Here is a 22,536-nt window from a genome sequence, read left to right as displayed (position 1 = left end):
CGGGGATTATATGGGCTCAAGTCTGGAAACTTGATTGCTAGATCGATCGTTTCTACACTTGAACTCTTATAATTTGGTCAGTTCGGTGACAGACGCCAACTTAGGCCCAATGGCTCCCTTACATACTCTAACGGTTCTTATAATGCAGAAGGATGGAGAGCTACTTTTTGACAAGTGATCGGATATATTATATTCTGGGTTGAACCACCTTCTTCTATCTTCAAGGTTGTGTAAGATCATCACCTTATCAAAGTTAGCTACCAGCAGTGTCAGGTTGGAGAGTTTGCTCCAGGCTTTTGTTCATAAATTTTTATGAATTTTTGAGGCCGTTTGATCTGTTTTTGACTTTTGTTCTTCCATGAGTTGTGTTATGAGAAAACTGGCTCTGGCCAGTTTTTCTTCCTGGTTTACAAGTTTGCTCATTGTGATCAACCCTAACTAGGGTTTGCTTCCATATCAACCCTAACTAGTTTCTATGGTCTGTAGATCCGCTGTGTCTAAATGATTTTGGCTAGTTGTGTTTCAGAAGATAATAGGTGGTATGAGAATATAGGCTTCTACGTTATTATTGATAAAAATTGGAGGCACCCGTTCGCCGCAGTGTTTCAACGACGCACGACCTATTAGTACTCATGCATCGCAGCCTCAGTTACATGATTTGCATGCCTGCACAACACACGAACAGAAAAACAAGCGAGTCTGGTTCGAGGAGGGATAAGAAAGAAGACAAGGGCACAATAGACATTTTTTGTCAGTCAATCAGCGTCAGGCAAAAAGCCCACGGTAGGAAATGAAATTTTCAAACAGTGACACTCAGGGGATTAGGCTAATTTCTGATTACATATATACTAGGATTTTACTCCACAATTATTGGACTACTAGTGAATAGTGATCATAGGTGTTTGGATCATTTAATTACTCAACAGGATGGCTGTAACAGAGGCTTAATAGAGCTCTCTGTTTATTCTAATTAAAATAAGAAAAGGGGACATCTAATTTATCAGCCACTAGTCACTCTGCTCTGTGTTTGAATTCTTCCTCTTGTGCTCACGTATGTACACTTACCAGGTATCCTCCAACCAGCGTCTCTGCAGAAATTCTATTTTTACTCTTGGCCTCGCTATACTACCTCCCAACCTCTCGACTCTCCCAACCCATGCATCCTCTCCCATCCAGTCCTAAAGAAATTCACTTCTTTCTCTATCAGTATAACCAGAAACACTAGCGATAACACAAGGGGAGCTTTGCGCTCAACGGCTACAGCAAGCAGTCAGGCCTCATCATGGATGCCACAATCGGAGAGTCGGCACCCTCTGTGGAGAGGGCATTTGAGAGCCAGCCATATCCTGGGTTCTGGGGGCTGGTGACACTACGATCCATGGCCGTCGCGGTGGTGTATGCGTTCATATTCTCTATGGTCTCTATACGGATCTACATGATCGTCGGGCTCGTAGGAGCATTCAACATGCCTTCAAATATTCTCTGCTTCGCCACCCTCAGGGGCCTGGTGTCCCTGCTGCGGCGCTGTGGTATAGCTGCGGCCCCATTCACCCGGCAGGAGAATGTCTTTCTCCAGACCAGTGTCATCACATGTGTTAACGTGGCAGTCGCAAGTAAGTATATATATATATTATATAATGTTGTAACATTAAGAGGTCTCCATACTGTTCTTATATATATGTGTGCCGTAATAATCAACTGTGTCAAGTTAAGAATCGTGGTATGTATGCTGTTTTTTGTCTACTTGGTTGCATCCGTTGCGTACCAATTTTTTTCTATTCAAATTAAGTTGTCAAATTTTAATTTGGCCTTTGTTTCTAGGTGGTTTTGCAACGTACCTTGTTGCAATGACTTCTGACTTGGCAAAATCTCTTAGTGAAAATCCAGACAAAGAAGACATTATTGAGGATGTACCGATGGGAAGATACGGGTTATTAATTTTCTTCACTGCTATGGTGGGAATAATGGCAATGATACCCATGGTAAAGGTAATTTATCCTCCATTATTCAAAGATCACTGTTATATGTACTATGATGATTTTTTTAGAGAAAATATTTCTCCCTCTTTATTGACATAAAGTGCACCATTACAACGTTTATGTCAAATCGTTTAGGCATGCCCGCCATAGCATAAGCTATCGCATTACAGATTGAACATTGCAACTCAAACATAGTGCTTCAACCATGGAATGAGACACAGCAGTGGTGCTACCAACAAGGTGAGAGTCCACCTCCTTCCCCACTGAGCACAGCATGGTCCCTGAGGCCTTCGAGTCGATTCTTGGTGGTTGATCTATGTACTTATCCTGATGTTGCACAAATGGTTCCATCCAATCTCCCAACACCAGCTTGAATTAACATTTGCATCTATCTTCCTAGCATCCTGAGAATCCATCGCTGTAAACTCTTCTCCCCGGCCCGTGGTCCAAAACTCGCCCTGAAAACACATTTTGTTCCATAATTTCCAGAAACACAAAAGCACTGAAGAACTAATAGTATTAAGGTTTGCAAGCTTCTTATTCACAGTCCATTGAGAAATCACAGCCCTCCTAGATGTAACACCTCAAAAACAATAGCCAAACTCTCTTAACTACACATCAATCAAAGAACAAATGAATAATTGTCTACTTTTCCTTACAGAACAAACAAGACTAATCCATGACCTCTCTAATGCTTTGCCAGATTATCTATAGATAGAAACATGTTATTAGCTATAACAGCCACACAAAAGGATCTGCACTCTAGGAGGAAATTGGAGCTTCCAAAAGCATGCACTTAAACTGGCATAACACATATGATTAATTATAGCATATAGAGACTGGACCGAAAATTGTCCATTCGAGCTAAAGCTCTAGAATCTGATCTTGTTCATTCAGGGGACCTATACTCTCTTCCACCACCAAAAGCTCATACAATAAATGCATCTGCTTTTTTGAGACAGTTCTTGTCAAAGAAACTTTTAAAACCTCCCCATCCCAAACCTCACTCTAATGGATTTGCCTTTTTGCTCATAGGTCACATACAAAAGCCAAATTGAGTAGCTAAGCTAGAATTACCAAACCAGTGATCCTTCTAGAAACAAATCCTCCTACCATGCATCACCCAACTTCCATATATAGTACCCATCAAAGCAGACTTTGCAGCCCACAAAACCCCTTTCCTAAAAGGTGAAGTAAAAGAATCTACTCGGTAACAGAACATATTAGGATTATTCATCTAGGATTCTTAAAGTTAGAAAACAAGTAAATGGGAATGCTAGCTAAACAAGCATTACGGAGGGTCAGCTTGGCTGCGTAAGACAGTAACCTACCCTTCCAACCAGCAATTCTCTAATCAGAGGTTGCAAATGTTCTTTTTTCAATTTTGAGAAATCTAAGGGGACATGGCACCTAAATATTTTATGGGGAATCTCTCTCTGTCTCTTTCTCTCTCTTGCAGCAAAAGATTTTAGCAAACTCATTTGCCCTGTCCTCTTCAAAGCCAACTAGTAAGGAAATCACTTTTTTCATAATTGAGTTTCATACCAGTCATGCTCATAATATATAAGTAACCATTTCTGATTCTTTGTCCATTCAATGTTATCCTCTAAAAACAGTGAAGTATCATTAGCATACTGTGAACTAATTATATCACCATCAACTACCCGAGGTGACAAACAAGAGATGAGGTTATGTCTAGCTGCTTAGCATTTAGCGTGTGACGATCAGCCTCGTGAAGTTACTGATGGCAGTTAAATGGAACAGTAGCAGTCATTAGTATCATCAAATCATGGGGCTTGTATGGTCCATATTTGTAGAGGCTTATGAATGTAGCCAGTATAAGAGTCCTAGCTAGCAAACATAGAAGCACTTGGTAATTTATGAAGCAAATATTATTTTCAGCATTTAAGCATTTTTAATCACAATATTTATTTATTTGTAATAGTGAAAGTTTGAAAAATAGTTTTTTACTTGTGAACATATATAATGACTCTCCACTTACTGTTTTTCTTCTCACTGTAGGTCATAATCCTTGATTACAGACTGCTATTTCCAACAGGCTCAGTTGTGGCTCACCTTATAAATAGTTTCCATACCCCTCAAGGGGCATATGTAGCAAAGTAAAGTTTAGCCTTTCTGACTGAAAATGTAAGTGACATAATTTATTTGTTCTTTAGGGTATTTGCACTAACATTAGTTCAGGTTGCAGGTTCGTGCTCTACTGAAAGCATTTTTGGGAAGCATTTCTTGGTCTGTATTCCAATGGTTCTACACTGGAGGTGATAGTTGTGGATTTCAGGTCTTCCCAATGTTTGGGCTTGAACTTTATCAGCGTAGGTGGGGAGTTTATTCAGCTTATTTCCTCCATAATTTTCATTTGTGATCGCATGCATAATATCATAAATAATTTTTCACACTTTCACAAAATGGTAGCTTTTGTAGAAAGATAACCACTGACCATAATTTGGAAAACTGTGTGCCTTTGCCTCGGAGCTTTCCTTCTATGAGTATGCTGATAAACACAGTTACCATTGTATGAAAACTATTTAAAAACATAGAGAGCTAAGAGATTTAACATACCATTTTATTTCTTCCATATAACATATGAATACTACACCTTATGTCCCATAATAAAGCTTTAACATATCAATTTATTTGTAAAATAATTTCCTACAGATTAAGGACATTGGCGAAAGACGCATGTACCCTCATCTCTTTTCCTTTCCCGGAAGACATCTATTGAATTTGAAAGTTATCGTGTACATACACCCATAATTTGCTTCCTCATCAGGAGAAAATAATGTTCCATGTTTGTATAGAATATTATTTTTCTGGGGTCAAATTGTAAACCTTACAAACTTATTTATTATGGGATGGATATATAAGATATATACACCATGGGGTTGTGAGGTAACAAACATGGAAATAACTACATATCAGAGCACAAAAAGATTCCCTTTCATCATCAATGTAGCATAAATATTTACTCAAACATTCTAAAATGTACTAACATGTGTTTTATATTTACAGATTCTATTTTGATTTCTCTGCATCATGGGTAGGTCTTGGTATGATTGTTCCACATGTTGTAAACTTTGGGTTGCTTTTTGGGGGCTGCATCTCTGGAGGAATCATATATCCTTACCTTGAAAGTAAAAGAGGGCAATGGTATTACACCAAAAATCCATCTTCTTTGGATGGAGTTAACGGATACAAGGTACCCTTGAAAAGTGCATATATTTGTTAATTTCTTTTAAAGAATGCTGTGTTCATCGAACAAACAAGGCTCAGATGTCTATCAAACTATACCGGTCCCAATTTTCTATGTAACTATTTTGTAACGATACCTGCATAGGTCATAACTAAAAATCCTGTTTCTAAGAAACACTAATGTTCTATACATAAACTGGTTCGACATCATCTGAACTACTACACAGCTATTTAAAAATCATTTAGTTTTAGTCAAGGGGAGGTAAATTCAAGCCTTTGCTAGGCTACTAATGACATAAGTGGCCTTCATATGGTAGGTGGGGTCATGCATGCAAAACTCCCCAACGCTAGGGTTAGTATAAATTTTAAGGAGATTATGCAATAATTGTAGCACATTGGGTGTGATTTCTGATATTCCAATTATAATATTTCATTACCATTTCCTAGGTCTAGGTTTTCTTTCTGTTTGATGCTCGTAATTGCTGATATTAGTTTCATTGACATACCTCCAATTTGATGTCAATACAAGCAGTTGACAGCTTCATTCCTTCTAGGCCAAACATAATATTTTCTATAAATCAATGCACAAAAAATATCAAAATCTTACTAAATCAAACAATTTTTTCACTCTTTTGGCCATGTGAGGTATTCTATCACAAAGAAATAATTGAAAATTAGGTACATTTATTTTGGGGCGCATTGATAATATTGTTGTTATAGGGTCTGCTAATGAGTAGCAACATACAAGTGCAAAATGGCAGACTTCAAAGACAAGGGTCATGAGGCTTTTAATTTTATATCCAACTAATTTTCATTAGACGAGTATTCATATAATAAAATCAATAAAGGGGCCCAATTAAAGTTGATTGCGAAATAAACGATAGTACTATTGCAACTACAATAGCTATGAGCATTCTAATGGTCATGAACGTTTAAAAATAAATTTAGGGAATTTAATGTGCTCCGAGGTTAAAAAACAACCTTCAATAGAGGAAATTCCAAAATAAATAAGATTGGATGTCATAAATATGTAAAAGTAATCAAAGTGAGTTTTGCTTCATGTGACAAGGTTCATATGCCACCGGCAACGAAAGAGGGGATAAATGTGTTTATGGGTACTTAGTTGTTGGAATGATAACATAACTAACCAACAACTATGAAATAGTGGCAGTCAAAATCCACATAACCTTTTGTGCGACACGTTAAATTTGATATCAACATTTACATCACCGGATAATGGAAATACCCTTGAGCTCTTGTTCTATCCCTTAGCAATACTCCAATTTACACAAACTCCTATATTGAGTGCATCCAATACTAGAATGAAGAACACTTGGTGCACTACTACCAAATTCTTTTATAGAATGGCCAAAAAGTATCACATCCTCTAATTAACATTACCAAAAATGAAGCATTTCCTACGTTGCTGGATCTAGAGGACACTTAAGTATTTCCTTCAACTTATAAAATTGGAACAGAACAAAAAACAACAATGCCACTATCACCTTGGGAGCAGCGGTGACCACCACACTCAATATTGGAGGTTCAGCATGTACTTGGGTATATATGCCGGCACTATTCTGGAATGATGCGATATCATTGCTGATGTTGTCGTAGTTGTGGATTAGTAGGCAGTGCATATTAGTTGTGTAGTGTGGCGTGGTGTTGTGGAGGTAGATTGAAACCTAGCTCCATGAGTCATAGTGGGCTAGTGGTTGACTAAGGTGTAATCCACTAGTACAAAAAATTTAATTAAGGCGGTCATTTTCGATTAATGGAGGCAGGCTTCGTAACTGCCTCCAGTGGAAGTCATTGATGAATGCACAGACCATGAAGGCGGGTGCTTTGCCCACCTCGGTTAATAAATACAAAAAAGAGAATCCCATGCATAGGCCCGCTGAGCCCATCCATAGGCCCACGGAGCCCATCCATAGGTGCTGGCCATCGATCGTCGGATCTGCAGCCCCGCTCATCGGACCCAGACCATGACTGGCAGATCTACCATATAAGAGAGGGAGGAAGGGCGTGGTAGAGGAGGTGCCCTGCCCAGAGATGGCTCCATCACCACTGTGGATCCAAGCCTCAGAGGACGTGCTCCAGGTCTATGTCGAAGGAGGAGGGCCTGCTCCCCATGCGCCAAGGTGGAGGGGGAAGGGACCGGGCTGCAGCTAGATCTACCCTAAAGGGGGCCACTCCCAGTGTGCCATGGCAGAGAAGGCGGGGCTAGTCCCTGCGAGCAGTGTCGGACGAGGGAGGGATCAGGTTGCCGCCACATCTACGCCGAAGAAGGAGGCTGATCCTAGCGTGCCATGACAGAGGAGGCAAGGTCTAGTCCCTATGAGCAGCACTAGAGGAGGAGGGGCCGGGCCACTGCCAGATCTATGCCGGAGGAGGAGTGGCCTGTTCCCCCCCCCCCCCCACGAGCAGCACTAGAGGAGAAGGGGCCCAGAGCAATGCGCCAGAGGAGGGAGAGGAAGAGACTGAGAGTCAGTGTCGTGGGGCATTGGTTGCCATAGGAGGGGAAGGAGGGGTCGGGGTGGAGCTATGACAGAGACTAAGATTAGATAAGTTTTTGAAGCTCTAACTCTCTATATATATGATGACCGTCATCTGGCCGAGATAGGCTGCTTGGGCTATCACTAGGGGCAGCCTCACTACTGCAGAAAGAATAACTGTGGCAGGCGTTTTCTCTTTTCCGCAGCGGGCAAACGCATCTGCCACAGTCATAAGGCCACGGTAAATCGTGGCCACTACCGTGGCGGGCGCCCGTGCCCACTGTGATTAATGTATTAATCACAGTGGTCAACATAACACGCCCGCTATGGTTAATGTCTATTTACCACAGCGGGCGGCTTACGTTGCCCACTACGGTTAAAAGGTTAACCGTAGCGGGCGCATTATGTTGCCCGCTACGGGTATTACTATTAACCGTAGCGGTCAGTTTATGTTGCCCCATGGTTTAGTGTTTTTAATAAAAAAATAATTCTTTGCAGAATCATTGCTGCATTTGAATTTAAAAAATTTAAAAATTCCAGATTCCACATTTCATTTTAGAAACAAATAGAAGATATATATATTTATTTATTTATATATAGACACACACATATATGCCTAGAAGTTCAATACATAAGACATGACATAATATATAAATCCACTTAGTTGTTCTCAACATCCACATATACACATATGAATCCGACGAATCTGCTACACATCACAATTCTACTACGTGGGCGTAATCCGTCGGCCGTAGCATGGTGTTCCATCTTCTAAACTTCTTGAACTCAGGTCAAACAGCCAATTCACCTTCATTGTCGAAGAATGGTTCGCCTATGAGCACGCATTTCTCTAGGATGAACTTAGAGATATCCGCCTTGATTTGCTTGAAAGCGTGTCGTTCATTCTTCATCGTCTCTCCATGATCCTTCACTGCTTCCTTGAGCTTCTTCCAGCTGTTGCTATACTCCATGCTTTCCCTTAGGTTCTACCAGGTGTACAAGCCACATGACTTTGATCCCAAGGGTTGTTTGGCACACTGCACGATCGATACAGAAGCATTAGAACACATCTGTACCAAAAGCATGATTGAACTACCTTTGAAACATACTTAAGTGGAAATCATGTCGGATTTTGAGGTGGTGCTTATACCTCTTCTTAAATTTCTCCATTCTCTAATCTCAGCATTGTGGATCCTTGAGATACGCACTATAAGCGTTGTACGAAGTGCATTAGTGTTAGCGTCAATTTGAATATGATAACCGTAAAGGATCAAGAAGCTTTGTGGCTTACTTTTTCAAGCAATCTTCGACGGCCTTGTACCCCTTTTTGTTTGGTTCCTGTAATGAGTCAAATATGATAGCCTGGCCATATTAAGGATAGATGAGGAAGGCAACCCAGTGGCCACCAACTAGGTCATTTCTACACCATTGAAACAAACTATAGGTTACGTCAACGAGAAGGCATGACCCTAGCCACTTTTGCTCTACATGGATATTTCCGACTTACCCAAAGTGGTAGATGTGGCCCATCCGGGTTGAGCTTCTTCATTACTTCAAAGATATACCTTGACAATTTCTTCTTCTCCTCTTTCATGTTGTCTTCGTACTTCTTTTCCCTCTGCCGCATGGTCAACTCTGGGTCTGTTATCTGGAAACCCTTGATCACTCTCTCTGCAATATGCATTGGAGAGAGGTATAGGATAGGATGGTGACTTTTGTTGCTAATAGTGACCATCAACCTACACAGACAAGTCACCTAAAAATCAAATAGTCTCCAATACAAATGTAGAGATCGGTATATGAAGGTTGCAATCATCACTTACGGAGAGAATAAGGTGATTTGGATGATGTCAAGGTCTTCTTCCCACAATAGATTGTACATGTCCTAGAAGTCCACAGGTAGCTGAATATCGCCACCGGGCAAGTGGAAGAACTTCGAGGGAATCTTGACAGTGAAACCTGTCATGCCGGCTTTTGCCGCTTCCATATACCACAGGTGGAACTTCCTTGTATCCCACTTTTCATTATCGATGAGCTGGGCCTTAGGTAGCATGAACTTTCCAAGCTCATAGTGGCTAGGACAGTCTTCCGCCTCGGGAAATAGACTGATCTAGAGAGTATTTGTAGGCCTGGCAAAACATGGATACAAATGTCATTACCATTTCATGTGTTAGAAAGGTTAAGAGAATATTATTCTTACCTTTCGGATGTAGTAGTGTATAGGAGCGGTGTGGCAGTCATGCCTGCATCCTTGCTCGGTGGAGGAGGGGCTTCAAGCGTAGCAGTAGCTATTGGCAGAGATGTCTTAGTCCCCGTTGCCTCCTCCATGCCTCCTTCTTGTTGTCTGCTTGGGCTTCAAGGCGGACTATTTGGAGGAGGGGCATAGGTTGTGCCCATGTCTTTGTTCCCCTCATCTCCTTGTGCCTTCTCCTTATCCCTGCCATCGTCCTCGTCTTGTTCCTTCTCCTTGTACTAGCCATGTCCATGGCCATTGCCTTGTCCTTTGCCCTTGACCTTGCCCTTGTCCTCGCCATCGCCTTCAGCATCATCGCCACTAACATCAGGATCATCTGGGGGACAAGATCCGGCCACTGATCGTTGTGATCTGACAGTTGATGGCTGTGATCCTAGTGTCGGCATCAGAGTTGGTGTCGATGTAATGATCTCAATGTCTTCATTGTTCCACAGGACTTCATGACCAACAGCCTGCCCAAGAAATGTGACGTGTTGTATGTTTGGAAGGTCCAATTCATACTCTTCCTGCTCTGGCACATTCCAAAGTAGGGTAATGACAACAAAGCCTTCTGGGATTTCCTCTGGGCTGAAATCTATGCTTTTAGGATGTAGCATTCCCTCGCCTATATAAAACTTTTTGGATCTTCCAAAAGGGATCAAGAGCTGGACGTGTGTGTCTTTCTGGACCTCCTCGATCCAGTGCCTTGGTCGACCCTCGATCATCTGCAGCCCTTGCGGTTGTTGAACTAGAGGCGTGGCCAAGCTAGCCACACAAAACATCTGTGACCTCATTGCCACCATTTTAGGCTCATTGCTTGTGAAGGATTCCTTTATTGAGTGGTTGATCACCTTAGCCATGCTTTCTTCAAAGCCTTTCTTATACAACATGGCCTTGTACTTCTGCCTCGACTTGTATGCGGATGTGTCAGCTTGCCACGACTCGACCAACTTCTAGCTCATCTTGGACTGGACTCCACGAACATGGTCGTGGTGCTCTGGGGTACTGAGGACCTCGGTCTGCAAGTCATGGACCATGCGGACCTCGGTGTTGTCCTTAGATTTGGTGGCCTGGACGAGAGCCTTCTCTAACTCCTCATACTACGGCTCGTTGAACTTGGTCGCGCCTGACTTTAGCCTCTTCGAAACACGGGCATACATGAAATCCTTAGATATGACATCGACGTCTTCGTACAGATTGGGAATCCCAGCAACCTGTCTAGCCTATTCTTCTGCCCACCACCAAGCCCTATGTCCGACATAGCCAATCATGCCCAAGTGGTGGGGATGCTTGTTCTATTTCGCTAGTGCCCTGAACTTGGCGCTCTGTGCCTCTACTTCAGCAGTCGTCCTCATTCAGCAGAATTCTTCCCACACATGCTCCTTCACCATAGTGCAGTGCCCACTCACAACACTTCTCCATGTCTACGCCTTCGGGATAAGTGAACTTCCGGGTAACCTCACCCCATACATTACCCTTGACGTTGTTCGGGACCTTGTGCCAATTCGGCCAAGTGATAAACACCTTCTCCCTAACTATGCAGGACACTTGGTTGCTGAACCAGCCAAATACCTCTTGCAGACTTACTGAGTTTCCCTCTGGCCCCACCTCAAGGTTCTCATGTACCACATCGGTCAACTCCCTTTGGTTCCTCCCGTGTTGCTCCCACCTCCACTTCGGCTTGGGTTCTGAGGTTGCCGTGGAGGGAGCGAGGCTATTTAGGATGCCCGCTACGATAAACATTTACCGCAACAGGCATATTAAGAAGCTCGCTTCGGTTAACTTTTGCCGCAGGAGGCGTCTTAACACGCCTGCTGTGGTAAACAGCGAACAGAAGCTTTTTATTTTTTATAATATATTTTTTATGAATAACAATAAATTAATAATTTGACATTTGTTATTAACTATAGGGATATTAATCAATTGATATTTTTAAAAAACAAGATTATTATTAAATTGTCATTTATAAAAAACAAGTTACAAAAGCTTATCTTAAATAGCTCAACCCATTATTATTAAATTGACATTTAATATAACAAGAAATTAATAAATTGACATTTGTTATAAAACTTGTCTTAAAAGCGATATTACAATAATTGTCCACTACTTCATTACATAGATGTGTGCTATACATCTAATTTTGGTGCAGGCGCTTTCATAGACCGCACCTCACCATCGTGGCGGGCCTAGGGCTTCATTCCTCTCTTATTGCAACGGTCCTCAATGTCCTTCACCTTCTTTGGTAGATCGGTAAATAGCTTGAGCTCTTCTTAGTTGTTGTATTGTTTTGGGCTCTGTACCCCATTAGCTCCAACGATCTGTTGCTTCCTGACATGACAACGTGCCTCTTTGTGTCCTCTGGATAGATATAGTAGGCCACTTGCATGACATTGGTTGCAAGTACCCACTGATCATCTTTGTAGCCAGTACTTTTGAGGTTCATGACAGTTAGCCCATAGTTGTCCACCACAACCGCTTTCGGGTTAACCTAGTGGCACCAGAAGATGGTTACACGAACGTCTCTACCATAGTCAAGTTCCCATATTTCTTCAACCTACTCATAGTATAGGATCCTCGAGTTTATGGCCTCGTCGACACCCTCATATCGAACACCATTGTTCTATGCAGCGCTCTTCTTGTCCTTGTCTTTCGTGTGGAACCGGTACCCTTTGACATCATACGCTTACCATGTGGTGACCTGGGTGGACGGACCTAGCACAAGCTTCTTAATGGTGTCTGTATCTTCATCAGGGTAGCCTTCTAGGGTACGTGTTGCTCTTTAAGCCAGATAGGAAAGTGCTCGTATGCTCTTTCCCATTCCTCCGTGTGTTGTCAATCATGTGCGGCGCGGATCTCTTCTAGGTGCCTATCAACATACTTCTCCATGCTCACTAACTAATGAAGGATACTATAATGATCTTGTTCCACATCTTTGTAGGGTATATCGATGCGTACTTTACGTCTAGTACACCCCAACCCTGCGGTTCTGCCCTCGTGGTGATGGAAAGGCATCCTAATCACTCTCCCGTCTCTTATGTACCTCAACACCAGTTTACGGACTCCTTAGTTGTGTTGCCTCGATCATGGAGCCTTCTGGGTAAGCACGATTATCGACGTATCTATTAAGGGTGGACATGAACCGCTCGTATGTCAACATATGGTGTAGGTACACGAGGCCAAGTATCTTGATCTGATCAACCATGTGCATCATCAGGTGTGGCATAATATCAAAGTAAGATGGGGGAAAGCACATCTCGAGCTGGCATAGGGTCTCTGCAATGAACTCCTTCAGGGCAATCAGGTCAGCCTGACCGATGACCTTCTGGGTGATACGGTTAAAGCAGTATAACACCCGAGTGACCACCATCTTCTTGTACTCTAGACCGATAGCCCTAATCACGATTGGAACGAACACCGTCAGCATGACATGACAGTCATGTGAGTTGTAGGCAGCTAGTGTGAGGTCTTTCATGGACACCAGACTCTTGATGTTAGAAGAGAAACTGGTCGGCACCTTGATACCCTTCAACAACTTGAGCATAACAATCTTCTCGTCATGCCTTTGGTTGTAGGACGCACCTGGTAGATCGACTTTGCTGTTATGAGTCGGACCCGGGTGAAGGTCCTTCCTGATGCCCTGGTTCACAAGATCCAACCGTGACTTGAGGCCATCCTTTGTCTTGCTCTTGATGTCCAGTAGGACACCGATGGTACTATCGAAGATGTTCTTCTCGAGGTGCATGCAGTCAATGGCATAGGGTGTTTTTAGGGTTTTCTAGTATGACAAGTACTTGAAGAAAATTGACTTCTTCTTAAAAGGGACGACTGGGAACACAGGCGGTGTGTCCTCCTTCATGTCCCACTTTCGCTTCCTTGTCTATTTTGTCCACTCTTTTTCTAGTACCTTCTTCTTCTTCTTGGTAAACTCAATGTGATCCATATCCTTCACCATCTCATACACCTTTGGCCCCCAGCTAGTCTGCACCGGTGCTTCACCCTGTGGCTCTTCATGATCGCGAAGAACTGATTCATAACATTTCTTCTGTACCTGTGCTTCTTGACAAGGAACCATCTATGCCTCATGTACAATATCTTGTGAGATCTCTAGATGTAAGTGTAGCAGGTCCCGTCGATGCACACTACGCAGTCGCTCTTCCCTTTGATCCACCCTTATAGTGAGAAGACACTGGGGTAATCGGTGATGGTGATAATGATGATGGCTTTTAGGGTGAACTTCTCTTAGTGGGATGCATAAATCATGTTGACCCTAACATCAAATAGCTCCTACATTTCCTCCATCAACGGCTCTAGGAAGACATCGATATCGTTACCGGGCTTCTTCGGTCCTAAGATAAGCATGGTCAACATAAGATACATGCGCCTTTGACACAGATGGGAAGGTAGGTTGTAGACGGTGAGTACGACTGGCCAGGTGCTGTCTCACCGAAAGGGTTCATCCCATCAGTACTCAGCACGAGCCAAATGTTCCTAGGCTCCTTGCCAAATTCTGGGTACGCCTTGTCAAAAACTTTCCACTTTTGGCCATCAGATGGGTGCCGTAGCATGCCATCATCCTTCTTGCGGTCAGCTGATGCATGCAGGACATGAGCTTGGCATCCTCTGGGTTCCCGAATAGTGCATGCAAGGGGTCGATCACAGGTAGGTACCACAACGATAGTGTCAGACTTTTCCTCCACGTGTAACCCTCTTCTTCCTCATCTTGCTGAGACGAGATACGATTGGCTATGGAACTGCTCTTCTTGGCCCCCTTCTTCCTCTTTGGACCACCCCGCAAGGCGACATCGTCGTCTTCATCCACACGACGGCTAGCATTCCTCTTGTAGCGACTGGCACCGCAGTGTGGACAGCTTGTCATATTCTCATACTCCTTGCCCCGATACAGATGCACTGGTTAGGGCAGACATCAAACTTTCTAAGTTTCATCGCAACTGGCCGAATCAGCTTCTTTGTACAGTTGGTATTTGCGGGGACCTTGTTACCCATCCGATACATGGTAGCAAGGTAACTTAATAACTCATTGAAGCTAGTATCAGACCAGCCATGCTGGGCCTTCATCATAAACATGTGGAGGTTGAACCGGAGCACCGTGCACTCCTTCGGACAATCGCCGCCGTCCTTGTACAGAGGATCAAGAGCAGCCTGCTTCATCTCCCTGAAATTTTCCAACCACTTTGGGGAGCCATACAAAACATCGTCTTCATCGATGTGGCTGACTAAACCCTCAATCACCTCGATATCCTCGGGTTCCTGCACAGTAGCCGCCTCGCCATCTGCGACACCGTCTGCCATCTCCCTGAGTATATCCTCCATCGTGATGGAATCACGAGCACTATCATTGTCAGCGCAGGCTGGCCCTGTGGTCGTTGAAGATGAGATGGGCGCTCTAGGTTCTTGGTTCATCATCGTCGACGTCGAGCTCAAACTAGATGCACCGCCACTAGGGTCCACTCTTTCGCCGTGATGAGTCCAGACTATTTAACCCTCTACGAAACCAAACCGAATCAAGTGAGACTGCACCGTACCATCGTTTGTGAAGGCTGTCAGGTTCTTGCAGTGAAAACATGGACATGTGGTTGTCGTCTGCTTGGATCTCTCATGGTGAGCTTTCACCGCGGCAATAGACTTCCTCACTTCGACAAGGTACCGCGGATCAAGCACCCGATTCAACCCGTACATCCATTCTGACCTATCCATTCGTGCCTGCGAACCCTTACACATTGAACAAAGAAGGTTTCATATGGATCCATTAAGAATCTAGACAAAAAACATAGCTTTCTCTCTCCTCCATGAAACTAGATCTAGATCTAGACATAGACCTAGAGGGAGGCTCAAAAGTGAGGGAAAGAGAGGAAAATAGGGGAGGGAGCTCCTATGTACCTCTTATGATGTCCTACTCTACCAAATCAAAGCTCTAAACCACAATTCAATTGTTTGATCAAATTTTAGGGCAAAACCACTCCCCCACGATTTTGGAAAAAAGCAGCCGTGAGAAAGAAGAAGAGGGTCGGATGGCTGCTATTTATACAAGCAACGAACTACCAAAGCGGGCAACATAACATGCCCATTGCGGTTAATGGTTGTTAACCGCAGCAGGCAACATAACCGGCCCGCTGCAGTAAATGTATTAACCTCAGCGGGCATGTTACGTTGCCCACTGCGGTTAATACCATTAACGGAAGCGGGCATTTTATGTTGCCCGCTACGGTTAATCTTTTACCGCAGCGGGCATTTCTGTGGCCAGAAGCAATTGCCCACGGTTGAATAACCATGGCGGGCAAAAACTGTGCCCGCCACGGAGGTGGCAGTGGTCTCGTTGCGGTAGTTCAATCCTGTAGTAGTGCCTTTTTCGGAGGCAGGCCTTATAGTGTGCCCGCCTCCAAAAATGATTTATGGAGGCGGGCACCTTAAGGGACCACCCCATAAATAGGCTATTTTTGGAGGCAAGCAACTTAATTTTGACCACCTCCATTAATGGGTTTTACAAGGCGGGCAAATATGACCACCTCGGTAAATAAATATGACTGCCTCCATTAATAGCCCAACATTTTTTGAGGTAGTTGAATTTTATGCTCGCCTCCATTAATGTTTGACACTGTCACCTAAAATCATTTCTGTAGTATTGATATGCAGCGATGCCAACTATATCCCATCAGTGAAGTAGTACACATTCATGTGTACCACTAATCCCTTGTTCTAGCACATACAAATTGTTTGGATTGGACCAAAGTTAGAAATGCTTCTTGTGCAAGGATGTTCAAATCTGGGGACAAGGAGCGAGGGAACAAACACAATCGATTAGATGTCCCCAAATGGTCTCTATAGGCTTCCTAGGTGGGAGGTGGAGAGTTGTCGTCTGACTCCATTATGTTGGAGAAGTGGAATGAGTGCTGGGAACACTCGGACATGGACTTCCTAGAGTTGCCATGGCTCTTGACACAATTAGTACACCACTATTGTGCTTCCTCAGTGGGACCATATAGAACGAGGGAGGTAGAAGAGGCATTGAAAGTGAGAGTATATTAGTGGAGATAGGAAACTAATTAAGAGATACTCAGTAGTGGTTGACAAAAAGAAGGCAACCTCTATAATGGGACTATTTTCAGAGGTAGGCCTCTTTAATTTTCTACGTATAGAATTTTTTTTTCAAAGGTGGACTTTGTCTATTGTGCTAAAGATTTCATGAGGTATTAGACCAAAACGCCCACTTTTGAAATTAGAAACCAAAATCTACTAAAATTGATTTTGTAGTAGTGTGGTAATTGATCTCATTGATTTGTGCCAAAAAAAGATTTGTTCGTTGGAACTATATGTTTAATTATTCAAGTAGTTACAATAGGGAGCTCACCACAATCGATAGTTTTTCTATGAAGAATCATATGCCACGGCAAATGTGATATGAAAGGGCCACGTAGTCAACTAAATTCAAGGCCTTATATATGTTGTATCCCAGAACTAGACTAATTTGTAGAAAAAAATGAAGCACTTGCCTATAGGTCCAATGTTATCTCATTTGTGATACAAAAGCAGCTGTCGTGATAGTTTGTCCTACTAGTCCCAGCTCTGTTAGTTTGTCGCTCTATCTTTTAAAGCAATCTGCCAGTTTTCCATGATCTCAATCGATACATTTTCTTCCTTTTATGTTTCGTTATAGCATTAACCTTTGTTTTTGGTGAATTAAACAATATGGACACAAATATTCATATGCAAATGTACACTCAATTATGCCAACCCTACCGCTGTGAGTGTAACACCCCATTATTGAGTTTATATTTGCATAGGAATATTTTTAAACAAAGGTTAATACTATAACGATAATCGAGCATTGATGATGAGGCCTAACAGGTTACAACCATACTCTTGATAAAGATAAGCATTTGGAATACTCAATAAATTATATATAAATACTTGTCTGTATGCTTAGTCGATTGTATACCCCATCTTTTTCTAGTTGGAAACGAATTTCCTAAAAAAACTGAAGATACATTGCACGAAAACCTGATACTCACATGTCTATTTCATAGCAATGACAATCATATAACAAGGACAGTATAAGCATCTATGTAAAATTATCTATAACTTTTATTCACCACAGATTTATTTTGAACACTAATTAATTTCAATGAAAGCTACAATCTGAGCACGCCGGTTTAACATTAGTGATAAATTACACAGATCATGGTTTAACATTAGTGTTGATGTGTCCAATCAACTGCTGCAGATTCGACCTTCACCTGACCTAGCTGCAGTCTATTGTATGGCCCTTTGCCTGCAGTAGATGGGGTGCCTTAGTGATGGGATGTCGAGGCTGCACGGCGCCGCCTCAGACTCCCTCGAAGAAAAAAAAATATTGGCCACCAGAGACTGATTCTTTGCTGACTCTTTGCCTTCCCTACCTGGACCCTAATTTGGCCTTTGCTTCTCCCCACTCTAAACCCATAAGGAACAAAACAAAAGGTAATCATGTTTAATTATTTTCTGGATATTATAGTGATAAATAAATTTCTTAGGTGTTACAATGAGCACCTACGAATAAGCCACAAAATGTCAAAGTTTATGAAATCACCATACGCGCATCAATGTTGATGAGCACTTTGCCTACCATCAAAAGAATACCATTGATAAACCTTACAATAAATCAAATCTATAAAAATACGACCATCTATTCCAAGTTGTGGAATTGAACCTAGTGGGCAAGTTAATCCCCAAATAAGCACCATTTTTTCATATATTAGAAAACCCTAGAAATCAATATTTATCTCTATCTAGGAGCTACCATGGCCAAGGAATCCTTCTCTCTATTTGCATGTTCATCGATGTTGAGCTATCATTGCTAGCTAATGAGTAGTCCTGATAGAAATTAACATATTTATCACAAGCAAACCAGAGATCATCGTTACATATTCATTGCTGGAATGATCTGGTTTGACGTTCATATGGTGGGCCACGAGCGACAATCCCAACATGTTTAAGACAGAATGGTTGTTTTCATGCATGTTTTAATACTAAATCTAAACAAATAGTTATAGCATCCATAGTAATCCAAGGATAAATAAAAAACATCTATGCCAAACAGTTCAATATTCATTGAAAAAGATTCATACAAACTAGAACAATGGAACGTCGGGATTCCCACTAGTTTCTTACTATTCTCACTAAACCCCCTTTAAATCATGTGGTTGTGGAGTTCAGTAGCTTGGATTCATAGGGCCTTCCCAAAAAATGAAAATGAGTACATTTAGATTGAGGGGTTCACTTTGGCAATGAGAAGTTCATGGTGCTAAGTATGGTTAGCAAGTACATTATGCATGGAAATCATTTACTATTTGAAATTGAGAAAATACTTCAAATCACTTCATTTACGTAGATGTATATGTAGTTCTGGAGAGATTGCATACTTCCTTGATTAACTCAACTAACACTATATTTTCAACAAGAAATTGATCCATCAAAAGAAAAGTTGTAGTAGGATTATGATAATAAGATAACCAAAAATTGAGAAATTGAGTACATTTTTTCATACATGTCAATTGGTTACATATATATCAAAGACTTCTGGTTTAAGCTACGTAAAAGCAAGACATATGTTAACAATTGTACTAGGTATTTACAAATACACACATTATACATTGTATCTAATTGTATTAATAATGTCACGATTCATTTCACAATAATTTCATTGCAAGGGAAGACTAACTCTTTTTTATGGTAGGTTTTCATGGGCTTAACAATGGTCGTCACCGAGGGAATTTATAACTTCATTACACTCATGACTGTATTGTTAATTGACCTCTACAACAAAAGGCAAGAAAATGATTCAGGGATGTCTAAGTATATCTTGAAACAACCCAGTCTTAACTATGATGATCATAAAAGGCTTGAGATTTTTCTTGGTAATCATATCCCGGCTATTGGAGGAGTGGTTGGTTACATAGCATTTGGGATAATGTGTTCAGTTATTTACCCTTGGGTCTTCCATCAAATTAAGTTCTATCACGTAGCCACATTATTCATCACCATTTTTCCAGTTTTCTTCTTCAGCAATACATATGTGACAGGACTAACAGATTGGACAGTTTCACCAACTTATTGTAAGGTCGTACTTTTCATTATAGCAGCATGGATTGCCAAACCTGGTGCAGTTATTGCTGGCCTTGCAGCTTGCGGTCTAGCATTGATATCTCTTAATGTTTCTTGTCAAGCAATGCAAGACCTCAAGACAGGTTATATGACACTAACTTCTCCAAAAGTTGTAGTTGCAGGGCATATTTATGGTGTACTAATTGCTTCTATTATCAACCCACTCATCTATCTTTTCTTCAAAGCACATGCCAAAAAATCGGCCCCCCTTGGAACAAAGAATTCAGTATACCCATGCCCTGGCGCAGCAGTGTACCGTGCTATTGCCCTACTTAGTACTGGGGGAGTGAAGCAGCTACCTAAACATTGTTTCACATTTTGTTTCATCACCATCTTCATAACAATAGCTCTTGAAACAATTAGATTAGTGTCTCAGAGGAAAGCTTGGAAAGTACAACATTACATCCCTTGTATGACAGCAATAGCACTACCATTCCTTGTTGGACCTACCTTCACCATTGATTTTGCTCTAGGTTCAGTATTATTAATAATTTGGACCAAGGTAAATCGAGGAAGTGCAGAATTATTGTCATCGGCAGTTGCAGCAGGCTTAGTATGTGGAGATGGAATATGGTATCTCCCATCATCGCTATTAGGCTTCTTCAATGTGAATCCTCCAATCTGCATGAGATTCCTAGCAAGTGGAAAACCAGCAGAGATGGCAGATGCCTTCTTAAATACGCTAGGGACACAAGGAATGTCATGAAAAACATAAGCATATATGTATTTATAGGGATCAGTGAAAGTTACTGTAAAGTTTGCAGAATTAATTTTTATATATGTAGCTTAATTTTCTGAGTAAAATGATATTTTTTTGCATATTTGAAAGATTTGCACATAATAGATATATAAAAATGTATGGTGTTGTCATTTGAGTGCAAAACAAGAAGTTTGCACATAACAGCTATATCAATAATTGTTTTACAGTGGCGGAGCTTGAATATAAATTTAGGTGGGGCACATGAGCACGTCGTGGACAAAACGTTTTAATGACATTGCAAGGATGCACATGAGTAGTGTCGAGGTTATGATACCCCATGTATCTCAAAACACCGATTAGTTCACTGCTCGGGCGAGGTAGGACAACCAAGCTAGCACAAGTCCAGCGACCGTGGCCCAATTTAGCCACGTAGACCTAGGCCAGGCACTACGGTAGGTCGTAAGGCATAGCCTCTTCCTCCTTCCTTTTACCACACTCCACGTGGCGCCGCACAACCTCTCCTTCGACCTAACCCCTAGGAAGTAAAGGGAAAGGTCGAGCTTCACCAAATACGCTTGCTTTGACAAGGGCAGGCATGCCCTACTCGTTCCACAATATCCCCTCAGTCCTGACAAATGCCATACCTACGCTACACCGTCTAGACGAGATAGCATCGCAGGGCGAAAGTAACTAGTATGATGACCCACCAGCCAAATATGACCCAGCAAGGTGGGCATATGACCAAACCCACTTCGAGATGGGGCTCATGACTATGGCCTTGACTTCTAAGGCCACCCAAACCAATGAGGGCTATGACCCTAAAGCTTGGGATCATGGTCACCAACTCCATGACTAGCAAGACAGCCGACGACCCAAGGGTAGCCACCTGCTCCTGGATAGAAGGATGAAAACGATGACCAAGGCCATGATAAGCTCACATGGCCATGACAAGCTCACATGGACATGGAAATCTCACGATGCACAGGTCAACTAGTGAACCAACACCAAGCCAACATTACCATCATGACCAACACTGTAGCATCACGTCATGACATGCTGTGACATGGGAGCAAAACCATGACAACAATAATGCCCAGGACAAGCATTGATGCAAGAACAAGACAACCATCCATGCAAACCAAGTTTACTAGTTTTCTCCCTCCCTCATGCTCATGACCTCACGGTCGGGAGAACCTATCTATTTGTATGTGGCTTGGCCCTAGACTCTATATAAATGTAGCTAGGCACCATCAACACTTCATTCGGACAGTCACTCTCCAATCTTCTACCTTTTTCACTCTTCTCACATACCTCATTGTAAGAACTTCATAGCATTCAACCAAGGAACATGCACTCGAACTATCTCTAAGACTAGACGTAGGGCTCTGGCCTGAACTAGAATAATTCCTTTTTGTCTTTGGATGCTACTACCATTGTCTTCCTGGAGTAGCACCACATACATATAAATCCACTCACTGGGTGAGAAAACACTGACATTTGGCATGCTAGGTAGGGGATAGTCACACAGTCTGCTTGTTGAGAAGGAAGCGATGGCTCCTCGTACCATTGATGGACTCACCCACGAGATAGTCCCTGGTGGCATGGGAATCTCGAGTTCACCAACTTTGACAGGCCAGCACCCACGCTTGCCTTTGGCATTGTGGCTGGGTCCTCTATCGTGGAGTCCTAGAATCCATGGCCTACAGTGGACATGCTCTTGGAATGGCTCCCAGTGACCGCATCCCAGAGTTCACCCACATA

At 42.3% G+C, this 22,536-nt stretch overlaps 1 protein-coding gene across 1 annotated transcript; it reads left to right on the top strand.

Moving 5' to 3' along the window:
* On the top strand, positions 1,234-20,922 carry LOC8058300 (probable metal-nicotianamine transporter YSL3). Its single transcript, XM_021448078.1, has 7 exons — positions 1,234-1,613; positions 1,822-1,988; positions 2,175-2,219; positions 4,002-4,099; positions 4,182-4,316; positions 5,010-5,196; positions 19,648-20,922. Exons 1-7 carry the CDS (start codon positions 1,283-1,285, stop codon positions 20,779-20,781), a joined length of 2,097 nt encoding a protein of 698 aa, XP_021303753.1. The 5' UTR covers positions 1,234-1,282; the 3' UTR covers positions 20,782-20,922.

This window comes from Sorghum bicolor, chromosome 9 (assembly GCF_000003195.3).
Source record: "Sorghum bicolor cultivar BTx623 chromosome 9, Sorghum_bicolor_NCBIv3, whole genome shotgun sequence".
NCBI classification, from domain to species: Eukaryota; Viridiplantae; Streptophyta; class Magnoliopsida; order Poales; family Poaceae; genus Sorghum; species Sorghum bicolor.
This window is presented reverse-complemented; position numbering and strand designations above follow the sequence as displayed.